This window comes from Wasmannia auropunctata, unplaced genomic scaffold, assembly GCF_000956235.1.
Source record: "Wasmannia auropunctata unplaced genomic scaffold, wasmannia.A_1.0 LD336092.1, whole genome shotgun sequence".
Taxonomy (NCBI): Eukaryota; Metazoa; Arthropoda; class Insecta; order Hymenoptera; family Formicidae; genus Wasmannia; species Wasmannia auropunctata.
In genome coordinates this window covers 2,859,412-2,887,325 of record NW_012026798.1, presented here as the reverse complement: position 1 = coordinate 2,887,325, position 27,914 = coordinate 2,859,412, and the positions used below count along the sequence as shown (strand labels likewise).

General features: G+C 36.2%; 1 protein-coding gene across 1 annotated transcript in view; it reads right to left on the bottom strand.

The window, feature by feature from the left end:
• Positions 1–27,914, bottom strand: part of LOC105447796 — a 50,971-nt gene that overhangs the window by 6,514 nt on the left and 16,543 nt on the right. The window contains exon 2 of the mRNA XM_011686003.1: positions 430–803. Within this exon, the coding sequence (XP_011684305.1) occupies positions 430–803 (374 nt within the window). The remainder of the gene's footprint in view (positions 1–429; positions 804–27,914) is intronic.

Below are 27,914 nucleotides of genomic sequence, written 5' to 3'. Positions count from 1 at the left end.
TTTGAAACCAAACAACTTTTGTCTGAAAAATTTTTCTCTCCCGGGCTTGATTTTCGAGATATTCGACTGGATGGATTAAAATGGTCCACCCTGTATATATATATATATATTTACGTCCGTATTATATTATTATTAGATTTGAAATGGATTCGAAAAATCAGAAGCGCCATTTCGGAAATGTCGAAACGAATTCATTTCTATTCATTTCAATTTATTTTCGTTTTGCTGGATACAATACTGCATCACAGATTTCTACATACCAGATCTCTGTAGAAATCTGTGGGCCATATATATATATATATCTCGCCCCACGAAAATAGAACAATTAAGTGGTAATAAAATTACATCGATTTCCGATAGTCGATTATTCATGCCGCCGGACCGCGAAGGGTTAGTATCTAACAAGTTGCGGGGGTTGATCGTCCTTACGGTTTGCCGTCTTCCGGCCTGGGCGTGTTGAGCAGCTCGCTGGCGAGGCTGACGTACTCCCACGGGATACCGCGGGAGTCCACGCTGAGCTCACGTCCGGCCTGCAGCGGTAAGTCCGTCGACGGGCTACGCAACGACGTGAAGCTCGTCTCGAAGCAGAGCCGATGCGGCGGCGTGCCGGCCAGGTTGCCCAAGTGACATCTGCTGGTTGGGCTGGAGGGCGACAGTAGTGCCCGCATCTCCTGCTCCTGCAGCTCCAGCTCCTGGACCTCGATCATCTGATGCTCGCGCGCCGCCTCCGACGACGCCTCCGTCGAGGACGCGTGTCCGGACACCAGTCGTTGCGGTTTCGCCGGTCCCAGGGTCGTCACAACCTGACACGACGCGAGTCACGACGTAGGGTAAGGTCCTCTCTCCCTCCCTCCCTCCCTCTCTCTCTCTCTCTCTCTCTCTCTCTCTCTCTCTCTCTCTCTCTCTCTCTCTCTCTCTCTCTCTCTCTCTATTGCAGAGTGTCATGAAACTACAGGTACAAAGCTCGTCCGCGAATTTTCCGAGCTCGGGGGAAATCGATTTTCCCTCGGCGAACGTCTCGTTGAATTTCTCCCGTTTCAATTTTCTACTTTGAATCACTTAATAATTTAAATGTCACGTGAAGATTAAAATGAAGTTACCTCACGGAAAAAGGATTTGTGTTATCGGTTTGCCGTTTTAATTTTCTGCGTTAGTTATCTTTGCAAATGTCTCTTAATGTCCTCTGGAGATTTTAGTTTAAATAGAACATTCTCGAGTTTGAATAAGAATACGCGCTTACGTCGATTTGCAAAAAAAAAAGTGATCCTCTTTCGACTTGTGCGAAAAAGAAAAATCATCTCACTACTTAATTGACGAACTTAATTAGGATGGGTACTCAAATTTTGTAAAAGAATTCCCTGAAAATTCTCGGATTTTCCAGAAATTTTATTCAAAATCCAGGTAAAATTAGAGAATTTCTTAATATAGTTTTAAAATAAATTAAGCACTTAAAAGAGTTTTAATAACGTATAAAACTTGATGCGTAAAACAATTTAATGTTCTCATATGTATAACTACATATGTGAAGATTAAATTGTTTCACGCACCAAGTTCTGCGTTATTAGACTCTTAATGCCTGATTTATTATTTCCGGATTATCGTTTTTTAGATTAAAGAGTCTTTATATAGCAGGGGTTGATCGTACTTAAAATAACATTATTTAAAATATATATTTTAAATAACAAAAACTAAAAGAGTTATTTAATATTTATTATTTCAAGTAGCTTCTTCTGATCTATTTTATATTTGATATCTTAAATATGTTTTGGAATCTATTTAAAATTTTTCACTTTAAATAAAAAAAGTAAATGAATTATTTAGTATTTATTATTCTAAATAATTTCTTCTGATCTATTTCTTATTTAATCTTTTAAATATGTTTTTGAAATCTATTTTATATTTTTTAATTTTAAATAAGTCGTATCAATTTTTTTATTTACCCCTGCGATATTTTATTTTAAATAAGTTTTTGGAATCTATTTTATATTTGTTATTTTAAATAAATTGTATCAAGTTATTTTACCGACCCCTGTTATATAATATATGTCAATTTTAAAATAAATTAACTTTCAATATCAGGGACCTTCGATATGGGACCACGTTTACTTTCTAAAATTAAATTTAAAAGTAAAATTCAAAAAATTTCCCTGAGTATCAATAAAATTCCATGAGAATCCATGATTTTCAAGGGTAAAAATGAAATTCTCTGAAAATTTCAAGGGTAAAAATGAAATTCTCTGAAAATTTCCGTTTTCCCAGTTTTTCCCGGTAGTACCCATCCTGTTAATGATTCTTTATCTATTTCTGAATCTACATTCAAAGTTTGTACCTGTAATTTAATTGACACCCTATGTGGATCATCAGTCATCTTTTCCAATAAATATTTTCACTCATCCATTCTTTTTCCTTTTTTTTATCATTACGTTAATTTATCGACTGTCGTATTTGACTACTTTCCAAGAGAAATTCTTGCAATTGCAAATTAATCACAGAATTTTACATATTTGTGAAGATTTCCTTTGAGGCTTTTGAAAGCGATCGACTGCGACATTTTCGATTGGTCATCGCATCGGAGATGGCCGATATATTCCAACCGCAAATCAACGTAAACTCGGTCAATTTGCGTAATAGAGTCGGAAGTAACCGCGAAATATTTAACGCGGATAATGAGAACGCGGAAACGTCGATAGAGCCGCGCGAACGGAAGTCCGGAAGAACGGGATATTTATTCCTCGCTTCGCCAAGCGTAACTTCTCTCATCGTAATCGCGAACTCGACTCTTCTTCTTCCTCTTCTCTTCGCACAGAAGAAGTTAATTCACCTAACAATTTTGACGCGTTTGAACTCCGCCCGACGATAGGAATTGCCGCGTTAAATGCCGACTTTTCTCTTTTACGACAATGAAATTAATCTTCCACGTCATGTTCAGCGAGGGCTCTTTTTGAAAAGATTTAGCCCGAGCTTTTTCTGCCCGGCCGACGCGACGTACAAAGCGCTATTCATCCTATGAATCTACTTTGAACTTGATTTTCTGAAAAAATATTTCTCGTAGATTTTTTTTACAATTTGAATTTTAATAATTCACGGCGAAATTTTCGTAAAAAAAAACGAGCTCAAGTGCTCTTTGTATACTTAAAAAAATTATAGATTCCTTCTTACACTTTATGTCATATTGCTATCAGTACTAACTGTATTTCTTCATCTTTCTATTTTACAGTATATATTTCTGATTGTACGAGTATTATGCGAGGCAAAGATCTGTCATTAAAAAAATGAGAATTTATTTAAAGTTTGTATAGATAGAAACTAATAAACAAGAGCTGCCCTTCGCATTTATATCGTAAGAATTTGCTGATTGTCCCTTTCTGTGTTAACATCACTTTTCGCTCGATGTTAGATGGTTTCGCGCAATAAAATTATATTTGTCAGACCACTTAATGAATAAATAATTGCCCAATTCATGTATATCATTTCCTATAACAATAAGTTATCCTGGCAAACATCAATCCCGACCAGGGCTGGGCATATTTCAAATACTTGTATTTGAAATACAGTATTTGAAATACAATTTGTATTTTGTATTTTGTATTTAAGCGGAACACATAAAAGTATTTTGTATTTTGTACTTCAAATAAATTATTCAATGTATTTTGTATTTCAAATACAATTTCAATCTATTTTGTATTTGAAATACTAAAAAAATTATTGATAAAAATTCTTGATAATCATTAAGAGTAACTTAAATTTTTCTCATATGACACTAATTATTTTCATCAAGTTTCAAGCAATATCAAGTCATCAGAGTCAAATTTCATAATCTCACATTAGTAAATAGATTTCTCGTGTGATTGATACAGGACTGTTAAAAAATGTAAGAGAGTAAATCAATTTTTCTTTCTCTCTCTCTAAAAGTGGAGAGGGCCTGTTGAAACGGGGAGTTTAATATTATATATTATTGTAATTGAAAGATTAAATTAAAAAGTATTTTGTATTTCAAAGAAGTATTTTGTATTTCAAATACAAACTTAAAAGTATTTTGTATTTTGTATTTCAAATCAAAAGATTGAAAGTATTTTATATTTTGTATTTTAAATACTTTAATGGTGTATTTTGCCCAGCCCTGATCCCGACGCTACTTGCTCTACTATTGCCAGTATACAATCACACCTGTGTTCGATCATAATAGTTGCCAGCATGCAGATCAGACGATTATACTCTCGCCAAAATTCTATTCTAAGATCAATCAGGCCAATCGACTCTAGTCGAGAGCGCCGAGTGCTGCACAATGAAGACGATATCATCAATCAGTGCATGATGCACATGCATTTACGTGTGTGTATGCGTGTGTGTATGTATATGTATATGCGTTTACGTGATGTCGGCGATTCTCGATCTGTACGTATATGATTGCGATCACCAATGTTGCGTCAGGAAGTGCTTATCCCTTTGTTTCGGAGCGCAACAAATTGAATATATCTCGTTCTGAAACCGACCGACAAAATCTCGGATATTTCAATTCAATTCAATTAACATTTTGCACGCCGAAATTCCCGATGGACACGAATCGAACTATTCCATGTAGAAATGCACAATATATCCGTGGAATATATTCCACAGTTTGATTTCACGCCGACCACCGAATATCACGATTTCAACCTAATATTCGCGTCTCTAAAAAAAGTATTCTTTAAAATATTTTATTCGCGCGCAAGATAATTTACACCGGGAGAAAAATATATAGTTGGAATAACCATAATTTAACTGTAATTAATAGTGAATTTCGGGGACAATTGTAAAATTATAATTAATTTAATCGTGCAAATTATAGCTGCTTTAACAATGCACGGTTATATATGTTATGATTGATATTATTTTTTCGTTTACTTATTTTTTAGTTGTTATTACAATATAAATACTAAATAGTAAGCAAATGTTAAGAAAATAATTATACTTACTATAATTTACTACATAAAAATATTTATTTCATTCGTCTCGTATATGTATCTTGATATTTTATTATATTAATATTTGAAATTATTATAATTTATAGTAAAATTTTGTTCATATTTAGTAGGACTATACATACAAGGTTATTATTATTAGAAGTGTACGAATAGTTCAAATTCGAATCGAATCGAATCGAATCTATTTCGAGAATTTCGAATCAACAAAATGGTTTCGAATCGATCGCTTATTTTATTTGGTTAATTTACATCTCCCGTGCGACCAATTATTCTTATCTAATAAATAAATATTTTTGATATATGTAATGTATTCATATAGATTAATAAAATATTCGAAAGCATTCTAACTATTCGTGTATACACATATTATTAATATTTTCTAGTTCAAAATGTCACATAAGATCATGATGCTTTGTAATGAGATGTAAATCGAAAACAAATCTTCGGTTTATTTAAATCATTGTGTAAAATAATGTAAATCATAAATTTTGATATTTATTACGTTTAAATTAATATGTAATGTTAATCTGGGAAAATTTGATTCAGATTCGATTCGACCATGTAAATGTTGGATTCGCACACCTCTACCAATATACCCCACTTTATATGTTTGTATATTTATATGCTTTCGCTGTTTACCTACTAACGCTTTTACCGTTTGATTTCCAATTGACACTTAGCTGGGCATAAAAAAGAGAGATAACATTTATTCCATATATTTATAATTGTATCGCAATTTTTAATATAAAAAATAAATAAATAAAACGACTACGTGATACAGAGCTTCCGTCTCGTCACGAGTACGAGAGGTCATCTGATAGAAACCTAAAGTAGTAAATTGCAAGTTGTACACTGGCGCAATGTTCGGTGTAGCGTGAAGGTAATTCGAATCGCAATGCAGTTCTATGACAACACAATTAAGCAGTATGCACAAACAATTCTATTCCGGCGATGTGTAATTCTTCGATAGATTAAAACGCTTACAATTGACATGTATATGAATCATCAAGTACACGTATGTGGCGAAAAACACTGGCCGGATATTTATACGGACCTTGGTACTGGAGATCTTACTTTTTTCATTACTAAATCAATAGCGCGGCATTTAAATACAGCTTCGAGCATATATACATATACATTATGAATATTTTGTGAAACGAAATAACTTAATCACATTTCTTCCCCCCGTTTGCTTATACCCCTCAACTTTTCAACGTCGTCGATAATCTGCGAAATTCGTTGAGTTCGAAGACGCGCTACTAAACTTTTCTCATTATGCGTAACTATTTGAGGCGCCATTATCTTGCTTTAGTGGCGCAACCTAGACGTCAAAAACTTTCCTAAACAATTTTCTTTGTGGCATAGCGAGGAGTGGAATCAGCAAAATCGGCGAGACAATGCATAATAAAGAGGGATGTGTAACGGAGAATGGCGGATCGCTGCGATCGGTCCGTACTTAACAATTTCCGTTTGCCTATCTCTCCTTATCCTGAGATTGCGTCCCGAGGGACGCCGTTTAAAAATGGATCTCCGCCGTCCCTTCCGGGCACGAGAAATGTAACGCAATATCTACCATCGGGAGGATTTATCGCGGAGAGTACAAAGCTTTCAGGTCGGACGTGCCGCGAAACTCCTTAATCGATCCCTTTTCCTCTGTGTCCTTAATGCTGGCCCGCGCTCCAACGGGAACGCTTTCCACCATCGATAACCAAATTATATGAAAAGCGGGGGCTCGCTGTTCTCGAGGGCGAGTCTACGTGCGCAATAATGCGAAAAATCGTGGGGGATAAATGTCGATGACGAAAATTAGATAGGACTATCGTGCAATCGTGTTAACGACTTTGCTTATAATAGCAGAGAAAATATAAAAATATAATGTATCGTTATATACATTTCCAAGAGTAGACGTTTCACGCTTCATAAATTGCATCTATTGTACGTCGGACTTAAAAAGGAGTATTCCATCTTTTTTTTTTCATAATTTAATGGGTCTTTCTGATAATCGTGCTTCAATTGTTCACGTTCCAGAGTTTTTTCATCCGCATTTTTCCGTAGAAATTACCGCATTGCGCACGCGAAGTTGCTTCCCGTCCTGAGAGCTTTCTTCTTTCGACGTATCCCGGCCGTTGTCGATAAACTGTAAATTGGAAAGCGAATAGCGCGCGTATACGCCACACAGCAACACAGGCTGCCCGAAGGCCGCGCGTTTAACCCTCAAAGTAGCCGTACACCAACACGAAACAATTTCTTTAAGGAGTATAGCAAAACGCCCTCGCCCCTCTCCGTAATCGGAAGAACAAAAGAAACCGCTGGTCGGCACTTTCCGAACACTCCAATACCGGTGTTCCGGTCGCCGCAAAGGGAAAATATCCGGAAAGAATCTGACCGGATCAGGGGCAGGATCGGCGAAGCTGTTGATTCGGAATTCATTCTGACGTCGAAATACTCCAAAATGCCTCGGAAATGCCTCGTCGCGAAGAATTCCATTCTATTTATTCTGTTATTTTTCCTTCCTTATCGCTTCCCATTCGTTCGGATCGAGAAAAAAAATGTAACAATGTTGAACGTTGTAGAACGATCCGCCTGCTCGCGAGTGAGAAAAGTCCTCGCGACGAGAATTTAGACAGCGCGGCATATCGCAAGCAGCGTTTGCATAACAGCGACGTGACGCTGCGGCCGAATAATGCGGTTGATTCATCGCGTTGCTGATAAGCCAATTCAATTTCCGAGAGGTCACCGCGGCCCGCAGGTGAGATTAATCGCTGCGGCACACCTGAAGGGCAGCTCGGGGCCGCCTCGTCGAGGAGACAGGGGCCGCTTATACGGGGCGTTTCCACAAACGAGATGTCGCCTCGCTGAGAGAAAAGGGTATCTTTCTCCGCGCGCGAGGGCCACGATACTTCAGATACCGTCGTCGCGGCTAATTGCAGTGCACCCGCCCCGGGGGCCATGCGGCTATTAATTACCCGGACGAGCGGCCAATTAAATGCGACAAATCGTTGGCATTGCTGAGCGCAACGACACGATTTCCCCCCCTCTAGCGGTTTGGGCACGAATGGAAAGTCCGGATTACGCGACCGTGTCAGTGAGAGGCGAGATAGATTCGCCTTCGTTTTGATAATCGCGCGGGTTAAGCGTATGCACACAGATATCTTTATTTTCTTGTTGTATAGAATAAGAAGTAACAGCTTTGCAGAGTAAGTCATGATCGATCGCCGTTAAAGATGTGATTATCAAATTATCAATTCTATCTATATGGAGTCTACATGTATTATTAAATTTTCGAAATCATACATTATGCCTGATTATGCCACCCAAAAACGCCCAAAAAATTGGCTCATTAATTCATTCTCGGAATTGATAAAATATGACCTGATGGCGTATCCAAATGGCCGAGATATATCCAATTTTATCGCGTGACTAAATTTACCGTCTCTTATCGCATCTGCGGTATATCGACGATTGTAAAAGATATCTATTATCGTTTCAAATCATCGACATTTCTATTTATTTCTCTATGAAAGTAGGACGATCGACAAAACTTTTATTAAAAGCGTATCAAACGTACAATCCGATACTACTGCAATCGATAATGAGACCAATTAACTATCATACATGTTAAATTTTCGACCGTTCGCGATAGCGGATAATCGACGTTAACACCATCTGTTTGGTTCATCAAGAAAAATTTAATTTTTTTCCATTGTAATCTATTTATCTGTAATCTCGCTTAATCCGAAATATAATTTAGCGCCAGGACTTTCGTAAACTTTGGAGTACTGGTAATCTCGCAGTATGCTCAGAATATAAACCACCGCTTATTACTTTCAGGGTGCTTTAAACTTATTTTAATGAGAAGAATTAAAAGTTCCTCTGTGCACCCAAATAGCGTCAATCCGTTCTTTACGTGGTAATATGTGGTAATACGTGTCATAATATTATAAAGATGAATCTACTAAAAATTTACGCAAACTAATTTCATTATAATGTCTAATTTCAGAAACAATTGTTCTACAAAGATTTTTCTCATCGAAATAAAATATATCGCGAAATTGTTTAGAACCTAATAAAAAAAAAAAGATTGAAGTCAGAATAATACGATTTTAACGATAAATATGTTATAACGATAAATACAGCGATAAAATAAAATGACGAAAATACACAAAGTATAAAGGCAAAATTATATCTAAAAACTTTTGTTTGTCATCAACGGTTCCATCCTTATCAAGTATCTTGAGACTATCGACTTCATCATTGGCAACGATAAATTTTTGTTGCCGTCAGGTTTCCCCCGTAACGTATCGTCGGCATTTTCATTGCAGCAATAGCGAACTCTCCCGACGACATCCGATTAACCGACGTCGACCCGGCGTCACTTCCGTTATTACGAGCGAATTGCCTCGACCCTCGGGTGCACGATTCTCCGTGGTTAAACAGCTGACTCGTGTATACACTGTCCGCGGTACACACAGGTTTATGGAAACGTGCTTTGCGAAAGCCAGAGGTTCTCACTCGAGACGAGTGTTTGACTGGCACCATGCCATTTTCGCGTATAACAGAAAATCGGTGATATTCAGTTGACCTCTTTTACGAATTTCGTCACGTTATATAGCTATTTCGGAAGGCAGAAAAATATATGGTTGGAAGATCACATTAATAATATAAGAGCGCTTCTTTTTGTGGATTCGTATCGCCATTGCACACTCTAGTAATTGAAAAATATTTAAGAGAAAAATCAAATTTTCAATAATCAAATTCGAATTATATATTTTAACCAGGTAAAGTAATTACGTTATCATTAATCGTAAAAGAATTAATAACTGTAACTTCTAGCTGAAATTTACCGTTACAATTTTTATACTGCGTTTTATTCACCAGAGCGTTATGTTTACAATTACTTAACCGCGTGCGTGCGCACCACTGATATATTTTTAAGACATTTTTCCTGATCAAAAGTACACGGTTTTTAGAACGACTAATCCAATCGAATCTACCATTAACGGTTGTTAAAATAGTGAAATATAGACGCAATTAAATGAATAAAAAATTAAAAATCTGTTTCGCACATAAAACCAGAAATATAACACACAAATGTAGAGAAATGAGTAAAAAAATTTTCTTTGAATAACAAGCAAATTTGACAATATTGAGAAATTTAATTCCACGCGGAGTAATTCGCTTATGACGAATAATTCGACGGCGAATTAACAATTTAATTTATCGCTTGGCGAGTGAAATAAGTCCGGTTATTAATATTACGATTCGGCTGCTAACGAACCGCGGACTTACGACGTGAACCATTAAGCCCGACATGCCGATGGAAAACTAGAAATGTTGCCACAGCATTGCAGCTAACAGTTTTTAGATTGGCCGTCTTCGTACAATACCGCGCGTTCAGACTCACATATTCGTTATTGAATGTGAAAGGGGTCAGGCTAATGGTTCGCGGCTCTCGAGATGCAATAATCTATGCGATTCCCGCGGCGCTGGGCCACGCCGCGCGGTCGGTGCACGTTTACATACATATGCACGTCACGTAGCCATACACTAGGTGTCACGCAGAATATGCAAATTAATATAAAAAGATTGTCAAACTCACTTTCAAGAGATTAATTTAGCAAGCTAATTTCGTCATAAATAATGTCTAATTTCAGAAATAACTGTTCTACACGGATTCTCATCGAATTAAAAGATATCCGCGAAATTGTTTAGATCCTAATAAAAAAAACTGAAGTCAGATTAAAATTTAAAAATGCAATTAAACGACAATTTGTATTAACTTTTCCTTTAATTCGTGTGAAGTAAATATTTAATTACTTTTTTTTATCTCTGTTAAATAAAAATTAATTTAAAAAAAAATTCCTGAGAGATATGTACATATAAATTCTCATACTACTTGTACCCTTTCTTTCTCTCTCTCCCTTTCGCTATCTTTCTCTTCTCACGACATCTTGTACATAACCACGTACTTCCAGCATTGTATGCAGGTGCTTGCGCCAGTGCCTGCGACGTGTACACACGATTATAGCAGCAGGTATCTCTATGTGCCGTAACTGCCGGGTAATTTACGAATTGTTCGGATGTGGCTGCGAATGCGCGCGTCTCTCCGTCTCGCGCCGTTTCCCCCTATCTCTCCTCTCGTGACTCGTTATTATAGCCGGGATGCAACGTGCAACTCGACTATACTCGAGGAGAGTTATTTCCGCTTAAAGACGATCGCGATGCAGCTTCGCCCGGCGATAAAACGCGCTAATAACTTCGTCGAAATTTAACGTAACTGCGGACGACGATGTGTGAGCGCTATCACAAGTTTCACAATTATTCGGATAAAATTAAAAATGCTCAATGTTTAATTTTAATGGATGTCGCGCGGAAATTCATTTTTCCTGATTTATGTCAATATACATGTATTTCATATATTAGTTAAAGACATAAAAGTGCACGAAAGTATCTCATTTTTTGACATCGTTCACATCCGTCGGGCAAAATTCTCTCCGTAAAGAGAATTAATTTAATTGTTAATGAAGAACAGAAAAGAATTTTTCCCATCCCGATAAATGGCTTTTCACACTCCCTCGGTAATATCTCTCCCCGAAACTGCTGCGATCAATTTTACCCGCGGGAATTAATCACCGAGCATATGAAGAGTCTCGGATAATTTAATTTCTCATTAGACGCATGCGGCTGTTCTCGAAACGACAGACCAGTATAGGTTTGATGACATTAATTTCAAATGATACTTTGTCGAGCGAAGCATAGTGAAAAGACTAACTGTAAAATTATTATAGTTTTGCTTCGGGAGCATAGCTTCGGAAGTACTAATATAATATTAATGATCATTTGCGAGTTCACCAGATAATTTAACCGCCACATGCGACTACTTTACATTATCATTGTAATGCTAATATGGAAATTGTTGCTAACTGCACCATATTCACTTGTAAATACTTGTATTATATTGGTTTTAATATACATTCCATTAATAATTTTTTTCAGCAAACTGAGAGCACCAAAATATTTTAATATTAATGTTGCGACAATTTATATTTTAGCTGTTATAAAAACAGAAGTCTAAGCCAGTTGTTTGCATTAAGCAACAAAATTAATTTCTCGGATGATAAAAATGCCTCATTAACAAAAAACTGACAAATTTTCTAGAAATTCTTCGCGTTCGTCTAATAACCGTATATATTTAAAGGCTATAATTACGATAGTGCGTATAGGAAATATAAATAAAGAGCACTATCGTGGTTGTGAATTGCACCAACAGTTTTGATTTAACTGCAGTGTAATTACAGGGTAATGATACGCTCTCCCTTACTAGTTCATAATCCTATCCATAATGCAGGTAGAGAAGGAAAATTTAATTAACTACGGTTAGCCCTAACTCACATCGGTGGAAACCCCATATCTATCGGTGTTTGACTGCAAACGTGAATTAGCGCAACGTTATTATCGGACGTCCCGGAATTAACGAGCGGTAATACATCTCTGTTGCCAAAATTTGTTATCCTTCTAGCGGATCGTTTCGTTTAAACATAGAAAATTTAACGCACGTCAGCGTATACACAGCGACATGCTCCATTATACATCAACGCGTAATATCATCCAGGCGAATTCTTTTCTCAGGGTACGTTATTCTTCGGAATACTTTATACAAAACGTACCGCGGAGTTTCCTACCGTAACGGACGAATGCTAAAAGAGGACATTTCCGCGGTTGGTTTATGTAACATTTTTATGACACGTGTTATCGCGCCCGAGAGACGATTTACAAAAACCCGGTGACGCAAAACGGATCCCTCCGGCATACAGCGTGGCTGTATATACCTCACTTCGCGTCGGTTTAATAGACCGGGCTAATCGTCGAATCGCCATCGCGGGTCTTTCCGCCTCTCTGACGAACGCGGCGAGAGTTAAGCTCGAGTCATCGCATGAAAAAAAAAAGGGGTCATGGCCCAGCTCGCGCACACCGCCGCTTTTCAGCCGCGGTCTTAACATCACAATGCGCTAACGTAAAAATCTAACTTTTACATAAATTTTCATTAAAGACATGCACTCTCGTCTAATACGCCGTGTCATAAATTATTCAGTATTGTGACCGAACCACGGCCGCGTGTGGGTGGTGGCTATACGTGTGTGCCTCGCCTAGAGAGCATCGGTTTTACAATGAGAGAACGTATCTTAAAGCATCAGATACAAGACAAGAGAGGCGCGCGAGGTGCGGGAGAGGCGGAATGCTGTGCAGCACACAAGCGTGCGCTTGCTTCTTCCCCGAGGATTTAGTGCACGGACGAAAGAGAGTTAAAACGTTTGTTACTTGTGATTAATGGCAGCGCACACCGCGGTCGTTAGGATCCGCTTCCGTTCTTTTTGTTAACACTTGGCCTCGCGGTTCCGCCCGCCCGTATCTGATTTCTTTGCGCGTAAACGTTTGCACTTGATATATAACCGCTATTTTGTTGCATGCCATCGCGCCCCTCGCCGGCCGCTGACTGTTTTTATTATTATTACGCGATGTTAAATAGCTTTTGCCACGTGTACAACCCGAGGTATAATATACGGAGAGTCCGCCGAAAATACAGGATATCACGGAAACGATACGTTTGGTCGGCGCTGGAACTAATTTCGAGATTACAAAAATATTAGAGCAACTGATTCTTAACAGCTGCCGAGATGAATTACACACTCGTACGTCCGCTTATGACTAATATCACATTTGTTAAATGAAGTAATTTGCACTAACGTTTTTAAAGAAACGTCAAAAACATTGTACATGACAATTTTTAGTATCGTCGAAAAAATAAAATGTTAAAAAAAAGCCTACCTGTCGCAAGGTGAGACTAGTCGCTGTGAACACAGTAATGAGTATAGTGCGAGATTAGAGACAGGAAGGGTTAATGTTACCTTCGACGATAAAGCTATCGCGCAATATGTATACGGCACGATCCACGGTACGGAACGCCGTTAATAGCTTTAACAGGACACTAACAGCTCATTTTCTACCCTGCGATAAGTGTGTAAACGCGCGACGGGGGAGATCGATCCGAAGGCTCTTGCTGCGTAACTTCCTCGAAACGTCCTCGAAACGAGACCTTCCGAACGACCGGCCGTAATCGATGACATGCTACCGACGTGAGAAACAAAGCCATTATTACTCCGGCAGATGATATCCCCCTCCCATTAATTGTGCACGATGCACTCCCTTATTCGAATTTCAACGGATGTTTCTACCTAATGATTGTGTGGATACAGAGAGGAGAAAAAAAGACTCTGGATATGCAACGTTACCTCTCGATATGTCCAAATGTAGGTCAGTAACACCGCCAATGAACTAATAAAGAATTCTCGCAATTCGATATTCTAAATACAGTAACCGTTAAAGGAAGTGTCATGTTCGGTGTAAAATTAGCTATAAGCCATTGCGGTCATTATTATTCTATATTTTAAATTACGTATTTTTATATCTTTGCATAGGTAACTTAAAGCTACATTAACGTTTATCGTATCCGAAACATGCTACTGCAAAAGCGGCGAAAAAACGGGAAGAAATAAAAAGCAATGAGGAAAATTTAATTGAATGGAGTCCTAATAACATTTTTCGATTGAAGCGATTTGAATTGCCCCGAGAGCGATTAAATTCGATTTTCCTCGGCTTCTACTATTTAAAATATATATGAGAATTTCCGAAGTAAAATCTCAAGCTTGAATATAAAAATGCGTGGTCCAAGGCTACTCAATATAATCATGTCAAATGTGCTTTTAATCAACCCTGAATTTGTGATAATTGAATTCAATTCGGGACCATTTCCCAAGTCAAGCTTCAATCAAAAACACCATAAGGTGACCGTTTCGTAGCGTTCATTGCACTCCCGAGTCAATGATATATCAAAGTCCAAGGGTACTCAATGTTGCTGAAATTTTGACAGCTCGAGAAAGGAAGAAAAAATTTCCGTTATGAAATATGCCTCGAGCCAATAAACTTTCGAGCGGATTTGTTGACCACCATTGAAAAAGTTTGATCGTACATCATGGCCCATTGCATACCTACATAACAGGAACAAATAAAGCGGCTAAAAAGAAATCACTACGAATTCAGGGCAGAAGTAACGTTCGGTAAAATTAGAGACATCAAAAACTTCAACGAAAAGAACGATTTTGCTGGATACAGATTTAAAAATAATTTTTGTTCAACAATCAAAATAATTTTGTTGGAATGTCAAACTGATTAATAGAATTTCAAAACATTTTATAGCATTTTATTGCTTATCATTTTTAACTTTCCAACAAGATTATTTTGATGTGTCAAAATTATTTTCAGATCTGTATTCAGTAAAATTTTTATACTTTCCAACAAAATCGTTCTTTCCGTGTGCGAGACGGAAAGACAAATAAACAATAAACTTCTTTTAGAATTGAAGGAACGAAGTGACTCTTCGTCGCGAAAACGTTCTATTTGTACGCTGAATCTCATTATATTATTGACTACTTGATCTTGTTGCACTGCAGAGACTGATTTTCGGAACGGTTCGCCATTTCGTTGCTCAATTGAACTTGTAATGCGATCGTAAATCATTTCCGTGCATATATCGTTGTTCGGAATATTTCAAAACGGTCTGTACATAAAGACGCATAACTTTCCGTTCTGTAATATGTCGTCATGGGAATTTGTGATATTGTATGTCACGACGTAAGTCATTGTGAATATTTAATGTACTAAAATTCAAGAGAGACATTTATCATTTGCCTATTATATCCATGATATTGCGATGCTACAGGTTTCAATGTTTTCAATGTAACGCGAATGTGTACGTGTTAAAAAAAAAAAAGAGAGAAAAGTGTACTCTTACTTATGCACTTGTGATTTCAACCAGTGTCATTTCTCTCGCTTTTCTTTCTTATTTGTTTCTTAGAAGTTGAAATCCTTTCTTTATTTTCATCATCCTCTGATGATTGTGACATCAATAAAAATCACATTTGCATAACCAATTGCATTTCTCTCTTTTTTCTTTAAACACGAACTCATTCGCGTTTTCATGCAAGATCATACTCTCGGTGATTTTTACCATTGCTTACCAAGAGACAGCGATCGAATAAAAATCAGATATCTCTGATTGGATTTGAACTCAGATTTTCGGCACAGAAAACAGACACATAACTCTCTGCGCCATGCTCTTACCGACAATTTTCCTACTAACTTGTATGTCAGACATTTATGATTCATAATAACAAACATTATAACAATAAGCCACTTTTTAATGGATACGTATTAAACTTATGATAAAGCAAATTGAGTCGTTGGAAAAGAAAGTGCTAAGTCATTCATTCGGTCTTTTACGTAAAATAAGACATTAAGATAAAATAGTTTTGATAAATAAAATTGGTTGGAGTAACATTATATTATTTGACAAATGTATTACATATATATATATTTTATAAAATTATAAAAACATTTTGTATGTTGTATTTTAGATACTTCATTGCGTAAATATTATTTATTAATAATTAAAATTATTTCTATTAAACTATCGTTTTACTGTAATCACAAAGGACATAAAGATCGAAATAATATTGTTTCAGCCGTTTATACGTTAAATGCGTCGTTTATCTCTCTCTCATGATTGCTAATAACTTGTGCGAAATATAATAGCTTTTAAATTGCTTGATCGTAATATAAATGTTCTTTATATTGCGCATTGGGCTATTTGATATCAAGCAAAATTTCGATTGCCCGTATTGCATATATGCAGGACGGTAAAGCTTACAGCAAGAAAGCTTCTGATTAATTATACACAGCAAAGCCCACAGGCCTTCGGCCGAGAGTACGGAGTAATTAGTCACGAGCGTCAGGTACACACGTTACTATTAAGAAAAGAAACCTTCGCCACACATCACAAATCGAAGTCTGTATAAACAAATGTAATTCGCAGCTCAATTCTTAGCTGCAAAGAAATCTAAAGAAAGTTTGAATTTAGATTTTTTACGATCAATTTATAAGACTTTTATTTCAAGCTTGTGTTGATTGTAATGGAAAAAAAAGAAGTTGAAAAGCAGAATCACATATCAATTGATAATATCTTACACGTTAACATTTTTTCTGGATAAGATAAATACACGAAAAGATTATTTTTTTAATATTCTTTTATTTTTATAACTTTTAATAAGGTAAATATTTTTTTCTCAAATAAAATTTCTTTTGCTTTAAAAATCGTGAGAGATTGATCATATCAATAAAAAAAAATCATTTAAAATATCAATTAAAAGTTAAGGAAGGATAACTTAACACAAGATCTCTTGTTGAAATATCTTTCGGTCGAAAACCGCGTCACGATGACATTTTGAAAAAATACAAACTCGCGCGTTAACTTGTGCGTTGCGTGGTAGCGTCGCCATTAATAACAAAGCGATTCATTAGAGTTTACCACCCGCCGTTTCATAAATTTGCCAATAAATTCTCATTAGCACTTCGCGAGAGCTTGGAACCCACGCGTTAAGTACGTTGCTGCGATCACGCGGAGTAAATAAACGTCGCGATAGCGATGACGATGCGACCGGTATTGCCTATCGGCGTGGGAAGCCGGAAGATTGTCATTTTGGCGATTTCATGGATATCAATACTTTTCTAGAAAAGAGCGATAAAAAAACGCCGATGACTTTAATGGTAAAAGAATCAATCGAGAACACTGATTCTAGTTATTATCGTCCTGTTGAGTCCGCATGCGTTCCGTTTACGTCAACACGAAATTCGTCAGGTCTTTTCATTTTTCTCAGGTAATAAAATAATTGAAATACTAAACATTACGTGAAAAAATGTTTTTCTCAAGTCTTACAAAAAAAACTTAGCTCTAGCTATGTATACCTGCATATTCTAGATCCTTTGCGTCATGATATGCATTAACGCCTATCTAATAGATTATCTTCCAAAACAACAAGAAACACTGTAGCTTTCGTTTAGAAATGTAGGTATGTAGGTATGGCAGTTATGTGTGATAATAGTTTGTTTTGTGGTCGCGTTGTTCCATGTTATCGGCAAACAAGGGTCGGTGCCACATTTCGGGAAAAGCGTGACAATAAAAAAAAAGACCGTACGTTTCAAAATTATATCAATTTTCGAGAGAACGCCCAATGCACCGGACAAAACGGTTCAAAGGAAAAGCGGGCTTTTTCATCGCCAGACATCCCCGCGGAAAGTCGACAAAAATATACGGCCGGGGAGAAAAACCGAGCGTTTTTCGATAGTGCCCCCTCCCCCCTCCCGCGTCAACCGTTCGTTTATTCAATCTATTACAGTGAAAGCAGCCTAGCGTATAAAATTAATGTAAAATTACTGGGTGCCGCGATGTATCTGTCGAGTCCGGAGCCCTTGTTCTCGTACGAGAACATATGAAAGCTTGCAGTTAGAAACAAAAATTTATTAAATGAAATCCTATTAAATTACAAACGTCGTAATTTAAAAGTTTCAGGTATATTAACAATCACTGTGCCTGTAGAAATTTTTTCACATCTTCTCGTCGTATGTAAACAATTCGTAACTTATTATCGCCGTATCTTATCGCTTAGATTTAATTAATTTTGACAAACAATAGCGATTGCGTATATGCGCAGTTGCAAACACGGAAGACACTCACCCAGAATCGAGATGGCCCTCAACAAAATAGATAAATCACGCGAATCTCTGCCGATCACTATCGCGGAGAGGTTAAAGCGACGCTCTTCACTCCAATCGCACGCAAAGCCAATGACAATTTCTTCACGAAACTCGGGAGCACTCCATGAACTCTCGCTCTCGCGTGCGAGTACTCCGATTCTAAAGAGTTCCACTGCCCGTCACAAACGATCCTTTGTACCCGGAACGTAACCGTTCACACCCGGCCGGTCAAAGAAACGTCACACGCACGTCGCACACACTCGCGCCCGGCCGGAAAAAAATACACGCACGGGAAGCATTGGCGCCGCGCGGCTTTTGCCGATAAAACGCCGACCCGCCGGTCGGCGGTCACCCTCACCTCGCTCCTTCCTTCTGCTCCTCCCTCCCGTTTCCTTTTCCCGCGGAGTTTCCTTTCCTCGCTTACCTACGTTGCGATTGCACGCCGCTGCGCTTGCTGTCACAGGCCGAGCACGTGACAACGGGTCCACCTTGGCCGCCGAGCAAAGGAGGCTACGACGCGATGTACGGAGCAGGACGCGGCACCGTGAACTGAATTCGGCGGTGGCCGTGGCTACGCTCGGAGCCCGATTGACTGCTCGGCGGACGCGGGAACGGGCGGCGCGGGCGACGGGGACACCGCGTCGCGCCGCGCCGCGCCGCGCCGAGCCGAGCCGAGCCGCGCCGCCCACGGCGCCTCTACGGTATCCGCAACGTGGAAACTTCCCCGTGAACCCGCCCGGTCTCAAGCTACCGTTGTTTATCGATATATATTCGCGGGTAACGTTCACCCGTACAGGTGCGGGTCGAGACCGTAGTCACGCTCGATTGGAAATGTGGCGGTTATACGATAGTGCCGAAACGAAAATAGAAAAAACACCGAAACAGCGCTGAACAGCGCGAATGCGGGCGCATTAATAAAAAGTTAAATTTGACTGGGAACAATTAAATTTTTTACTTCTAATATGTTTCTTCTGAAATCGTAAAAATCGTAATAAATGTACATTGAAATAAATATGATGTTTATTTTTTAGAGTTAGTTAAAATTTTATAAATATTAATTCTCAAAATGCATTGAAACTATTGTTGCTGAACAATTGTTATTTAAATTGTTGAATTTGGGAAATAAATTACCGAGAATTAAATGTTTTGTTTATCAATCTTACTGTATGAGTAAAAAAATAAAAGATACGAGTGACGCGTAAAATTTCAATATTTCTGGTCAAGTTATTTATAAGTATGTTAAATACTGATAAGAAGTTATTTATTGCGATAAGATTGTGGTTTATTTATCAGACAGATAGCGTAATCGTACGTATCAGAATTTATTATATTCTGCGGGCATATATTGTACTTTTCCATCGTATTGGCAAAGAAACCACATTAAAACGGGGTTTATTTCAGAAAACTGACCCAGCGTTTACAGTGCTCTCCATGTGGGTTGGCTGTGTTAAGAACTCAAATAGACAAAGGGGAATTTCCCCATGGCGAGATTAAATTGAAGAACGTACCAAAAGAAACAAAGCAAAATGGATCGAAAAAAAAATATATATATCGTGATAAAGTCAGAGGCACAATCCAGCAACGACCAGAGGTGTTTTCGCGTTATCCTCATAGAGACTTCCCCGCGGGCTCGCTTGGCCGAGCACAGTTGTTTATCGATATAAAATCGATACAATATATACATGTATATGTATATACAGCCCGGTCGCACCTGCACCGGCACGATCGGGGAACAGAATTTTTTTTGATTTCGGGAATAAAAGAACCATTTACTGATGCGATCTCGTAGCTGAATTCCGGTGAGCGCCGTGAGGCAGCGAGTATTGTTTGTTGCATTTAAATAATATATTATGCAGAAATATCGTAAGATATACAATACAGGAAGATGGATACATACCAATATATACCAAATAACATCATATTTCAAATAAATAAAAAAGTATAACATTGAGACACTGTCTTTTTAATATATGTTACAAATTATTTACTCAATAAATATAAATAAATAAAAATATTAGATTAAAAGTAACGTAAACATAATCAATTATATTAGAAAAAATTTTAATCAAGATTTTTATACACGTAGTGCGTACGTGTTTTCAAATTACGTAAAATTTAAATGTATATTTTATAAAATAACAAAAAAATAAATAAAAATAATGCTTAAAATTTTTATCTACACTCTCGTAGTCTATTCGGTAAGAAAAAACCAGAGAAACAACTGTTACATCGTTAAAGAAAGTAACTCTGCTTCTGGATAAACGGATAAATTAATTTGCTATATTGAAACACAAAGTATCGAGAATAAATTAAGAAGTTAATTCGTTTGTTTTGCTGCTAAATTGCCACATCGAGATCCAGCAATGCAAAGCTAAAGCCACTACATGGTCGATATGTATGGATGGGATTAAACGAAACGAATCGACGCATTGCATGCGGTTTAATTACCACAAAATCATGTGGTTCACAGACTTTCTAAGGGATAAACACTGACAAATTTAGCGTACAAGTTCATGCAAAATCTTTTTGAAAATGCACCAGGATATCTCTGTAATTAAAAAAATATCTACGATAAGAGTTTAGATGCTAGCGATCCTGTAATACCTTTTGCTTTTGACCTAATTTTAAACAATAATGCAAACAAGTTGAATTGGAAAGATAGAAAATTTAATCGCGCTATTTCTACAGGATGTTCACTGAAATCTTCTAAAAAAATTCCCTGAGAATTTCTGAATTTTCCAGGCATTTTTGTCCAGGTAAGTTTAAAGGACTTTATAATGCAATTTTGAAATAAATCCGAGTTCGATGCAAACTGTATATAATGAAAATTAATAAAAATTGGAATCTTAGGTTAGTATAAGAAAGGTTCACTATAATTATAGTATTAGTGAGTTAGCTATTCTGTTTTTCTGAGTATTGTTTTCTCTTATCATCCTGATTGTTTTTATAAAAATTCGCGACACATGAGAATCTACATAAATATACGCGATGATGTATGGAAGTATATGCAATATTTATTGCTAATCAATTGTCGATATTTTGCATTATCAAGAAAAAATAATTAAAAAAAACAATGTTTTCGAAATGAGACAAAATTTAAATTTAAAAGTAAAATTTAAAAAATTTATCTGAAAAACTATTAAATTTCCAAGAAAATCTCCGATTATCGAGTGTGAAAAAAATCCTATAATTCAGATTTTTTAAGTAGTAAACATCCTGTGTGATACTTGTATAATTCAATTTATATATAACATAATTCTGTAAAATGTACTGATGTTTTTGAAAAATGTGTTCTTATATTTAAATTTTTCTAATTTTATATGTATATATATAAAATTATATTTTTATATACTTATATATATACATATATATATGTGTATATACATATATGTCATACACATATACGATAACCGAAGGTTCTTGGCCCTCACTTGCACCGTTAAGTTAGCCTAACCGACCAGTTTCGAGTTCGTATGCAGTCACGTGGCAACATCGAGGACACGCGGAAACAACAAACGCAATTAATACGATCGCGATTTCATACACGAGGAAACGCCGGTGATTCTCCAACTCCGTAAGCAAATGTCGAATTTACAAGCTCGCTGGAACAGGATGCCGGAAGCGCAACCCGCGCGATGTATTAAAAGACCAAGCGCACGTGGTAAAGCCTCGGCTTACAGCATAAAACCCACGGTTGATTTAACGCGGCACGATAATTACACCACGAATACGCGTTTCGGTCTCATTGCTGTGCGATATTAAATTCGTGGCATTTTTCAGAGTCATAAACTTTTTAATGGCCGTCCATCACGGAGCGTTAAAACGGCGAAGTCGTGCGATTAGGCGCGCGTGACATTTTTACGCTACAGATACATTATATACATATACATATATATATATATATATATATATATATACATTTATATTTTTATCATATACATATATGTATATATACATGTATGTTTCTATTAATAAAACTCTTATCGAGTCATACATAAACATATATACGCGAGCACTGTCCGCAGTGTGTTTTTGCAGGTCGCTCGTGTCAGGTGAAACCTGCGCCGAATAAATGTCGAGTCCTGTGACGTGCAGGTGCGTAAAGACGTGGCATTTGTTCAATGATTATTTGTACCGGACGCAACAATCTTTATTTATACTGGATACGTCAAATGTCAGCGGAGAGAAATGCGCGTTGCGAGATAAATCTTGAATGCGCCTTAAGACATCTTAAGACGAATGCGATGGGACGTTTCACGCAACGCGCTCCCGTGTGACGGTAATACGATATTGCCTTGAAAGTTTTGCATTTTTGCAACATAAGTATATCGTGCGAAGAACATTTTCTTTATAATGACCTTCGAACTGGAGATATAAGGAAGATTTCTCGCGAGGAACGGACCCTCCGTGACATACTGTGAAAAACAACGATCTAAGTCGCTGCGCACCTGCGAATGAAGAGATCACCCTTCGTAAGAAATATCCGGTTTCGAACGAATAGTCTGCATCGAATTTAAATGTATTCTCCTAACAAGTTTGGCGGTTTGAAACCTACACTCAAATATTAAATATAACTATGAAATGAGAAATATTGCTTTAATGAGAATAAAATTTATTATACAGAGTTTCGTTTATTGTTTATTATTATGAAATATTCTAATTAAAAACAAAGAAATATCAAATTTATTTTAAAAATAGAAATAATGAAAGCTGCTTTGGACAGTTATTTTATTTATTTATATACAATAAAAATTTAGATAGAATTAATAATGGCTTAAAGAATGCCAAAATATTCAATATAAGAAACTTTTCTTCTTATAAAATTATAAATTATTTATTTTAATTAAAAATTAAATGCGCATATATATTATATATATATAAAGTGAACAATATAAAAGAATTTGCATAATGTTTACAAAGCACATGTATCAAAATAATTTATATATATATATATATATATATATTATTTTGATACATGTGCTTTGTAAACATTATGCAAATTCTTTTATATTGTTCACTTTACTGAATAATCTGATTCCGTGTAAGAAATTTCGGATAGAGACGGGTACAATTATCCGCTGCATATGTTTCATTCGTAAGATGAATCGTAATACCGAGTGACATTGTTGTTAATGGGACGGCGACAAAAGATACTTGCCAGCCAAGGTCTCGAAGCAATGAAAATTAATGTTGCATTCACCAGGATGAGTAGTACCAACTATTACGAGGTCGTACACAATTATACTTTACGTTCGTGAGATTGTCGGTAGTCGGCCGGCCGATAACGTGTTAACATCGATAGGCACCACCTATTGACTTTTGTATTTTCCAATTAACATAAACGTGTGCCTATCATCGAAAGTTCACTCGCGAGAAAAAAACACTCGTGATTAGCAAGATCTGCTAATATAATCTCTAAGTTTTAATTTTTAATTTAAATTTAATCAACTTAATTCGTCTAAGCACACAAGTAGACACTGCGAAACGATTTTCATACGTGACTTAACATTTAAATTTAACGTAATTTAACATTCATTTGCGAGTCATATTCTCGCAGTATGGAAAAGTCAATTAATTTTACAATTAATTAACATTTCATACATAACTTATCATCTATTTGCAATTTATACCCTCGTAATGTTGGAGAATCAATTAATTTTACAATTAATTAACATTTCATATGCAACTTAACATTTATTTATATTCTGGCAAACGTTGAAAACGATCAATAGATTGTTTAAACCAGAGAAGATGCCTAAAAGCTATCGTTTAGTTTTATCAATCGCGCGATAAAAGACACTACTAAAAAATTTAAATGCAAAATGTAAAAATTCTTCTAGCGCAATTTTCTTTGGTAGTAAAGGAACAAAACATTCGCCATCGGAAATCGTAAAAAAAAGGACAAACTGGGATATTCGCATCATGCTGAATACAAATCGCGTAAACTCAGACATTGGCACCATACTTCAAATTCGATTTCTAGCGATCGCCGATTTCAGAGAGGCACGTATCGAACCAAAAATTCTCGAAAGACGAACGCAGGGCGAGTGCTCCGAGCTATCCGGAATATAAAGTATGTTGGCCTATACCCGCGATCGACCTTTCCGTATCAAGCACGCAGATATTTTTAAAACCGGTTTAAGTCTGTACCACTCCGGGGCTCGCTCGGCGTTGCCGGGTTACCAGAAAGCTAATGAACGTTTACAACAGTGGCCTAATTGTGCGAACTCGAAATAACATAGTGCTAAATAACATAATGAGAATTAATTTGACAGATCGATCGATCAGTTCCCTGTTGTCTTGCAAGCTTAAGAATAAGCAGGAGTGCGCGAAAATATTTTATATAAATGAGTCTTAAGTAAAATTGTAATGTCGGAAGAATATAATATGTATATGGCATGTAAAATTAAATATTTACAAGTAGACGGTTTTATGCAAATAACGAATAACGAGAGCAAATTATGACATTAAAAATTAAAATTGGTAAGAATGGATCTTTTATTTAGTTCGCGATTCAGATTGCGAACATTTTCTGTAAAAAGTTCTGTTTTTTGTTACGCTTGATAGAGTTCAATTAAGAGTAAAAACACGATTAGAAATGCTCAGATAAAAATTGATCAGTCAGGTACTCGACTGCGCGCAGGTGCGCTTTAATTAAAAAGTAAGAAAGGCTTTAAAAATAGTTTGGGGCTTCTCCGATTGCGGTATTCATTCGATCAAGGTAAACGGACTGGAAAATGTCATCGGGGCTCGTGCAATAAAATATTGTAAATGATGGATATATATGTATATGAACATATGAAGATGATTTTGTAACGTAGAGTTCGTTCATTCTAATTACTTCATCTGCGCGCACACATTTACGTGGATGTAAATTCTGATCAAACAGCCGGAACTCGCGTGTTATCATAAGCAACGGATGATAACTACAGTTGTAGAAGTTTCATACGTTATTGTTAAAGTTTTAATCTTTCAATCATTGTTAAATAAGTTTGACCGCATTGTATATAATTTCGACTTCGTTTTTATATAATATTTAAAATGTATATTAATAAATCTATATCATAATGATCGAAAAAAATCAAAATTTCTGAAATTTTGATTATGACAAACATAATATAATAATGTGTTTAAACAGCTGCAGCAAGTGTCCAAATTGAAATTTGAATAGAAGACTTGCAAAATAAAAAATTTATAAAAATTTAAATATTTCATATTTCAAATCGTATCATTATAGTTGCTGCAGCTGTTTAAACACATATTATATATATATATATAATACAAATTTATATTAGTAAATACAAAATTAATAAAAAATAAAAGACAAACTGATATAAAAAGAAATTGCAACAAATGCTAAAATAAAGTACATTTGATTCTCCTTAGCGTGCACTCGCACAATAATGTAGGTTGGTCAAGGTGAATGTTGCTTATTGATTAAATTTAAATGAGCTCAAATTGATATTCTTGGAATTCTTACGGATTTCGTTGCAGAGAAGCGATCAATACATCACGAAAATATTTGACGGAAAGTTTTCCGATTGGTTCATTGAGGCAATCGATATGACACCTATATTGTGTCCGAGCAAGCTGCGGTCAATGATGGGAAGCAATTAGTGAACCCGACAATTAATAGAGCCGCGTCACATACCGCGACTTGTCTATAAAATTTCTATTTCGCTCTCGTGTTTGCGCTGATAAAACAATTACTTGATGCATCATAATAATTTTAATATCCGGGAATTTTACAATCCCGGTCAAAGCATTCAGTTCAGAAACGTAATGTTATTAGCGTGTAAGAGGTCAGGAGTACTCGCCTCTCGCCTGTCATTAAATTCTTTACTGGATTTTCCAAATAAGATTGCTCTCTTTTGCACGCTTTGCTTCCTGTTATCGTGCAAACATAAAAATGCGTTCTGCACATACTGAAAAGTCTCGGAAAAATTTAATATGCTGGACGACAAAATGGGTAAAAATATACATTTTTTAACTAGCTAGCGTGTCACTAAAGAGATTAATTTGTATTAATGATATAATTTATGAAGCTTGAAAATTATAAGGAAATAATTGGGAAAAGAACTAAAATAATATTTCTGTGATATGACACATTTGGAGTAAAGATTATTATTTAAAACGAGAAAAAATTAAGGAATAAATGAAATCACGTTAAAAGAAAACGTGTTGAATCTAAAAGTGAAAAATCTATATTCTCTTATTATACACGTAAATGATTCTTTTTATATCTAAAATGAATGTAAAATATTGCAACTAAAATAGTCTATGCTATGAGAATACTTTGTTCTATTTTGAACAACAGGAAGCGCGGTCATGGAGCTGTATTGTCTGTAATTAATTTAAAAGATCTTTCTACTTGAGAAAAAAAAGTTGGTTTATTTCTTTTTACGTTCTTTGAAATAACGTAACAAGGATATTTTTCATGTTTCATTTTGAAAAATCCAATTCTTTTAAAAAATTGAAGGAATTATAAGACATTAAATAGGACGATTAAGAATGGGTTTGCCTGGCGACGGATCGAATGTACCATTGTTTTGTCCATTTTCTTGGTAAATAAAAGCATAGCAGAGATAAAAATGCAATCATATAGAAACAGACATACGCGCGCGCGCGCACAAAATGTACTTTTTGCATCAAATCTTGAGTAAATATAAATGCGTGTCAAATGTACGTTTATATAGTGACTGCCAAAAATTTCCGGTCAACACATAATTTTATTTTTTTTTAAATACATGCTGTAAAAAAATTCCTAATTGTATCAACATTTATTTTTATTGTTCATTTAAAATTAAAACTTTGTATACATGATACAATATATTTAGTAAAGTAATTTCCAGTACAATAAAATTACTTATTGGCCAGAAATGTTTGATAGCCACTGTTTATAAAGTTTACACATAAAAAACACTTAAAATCAATTCTTCTTTAGTGCAAACGTTCAAATATCAGTAGCAGAAGTATTTAAATTAAAAAACTAAATATCTCTTTCGGCCAATTCAATATACTGCAATGAGTGGAATGGCAAACCTTTAGCTGCAACGGCTTCAAGTAGCGCATTTGTATACTTGTATATCGAACAGCAGAGAAATGAACGGCGAGTTTTTCCACGATTGTTTCGGAATTCAATTAAGAGATATATCGCTATAGATTCGTCGTTGTGTGTGACCTTTCAGCCAATACAGTGACTACGTTTCAATGAGTTTTATGAATGTACTAGCGATATCGTAAACGTTGTACTTATTGGCTAATTTAACTAATTCACGACCATACACCCGTGAGCCACTAGAA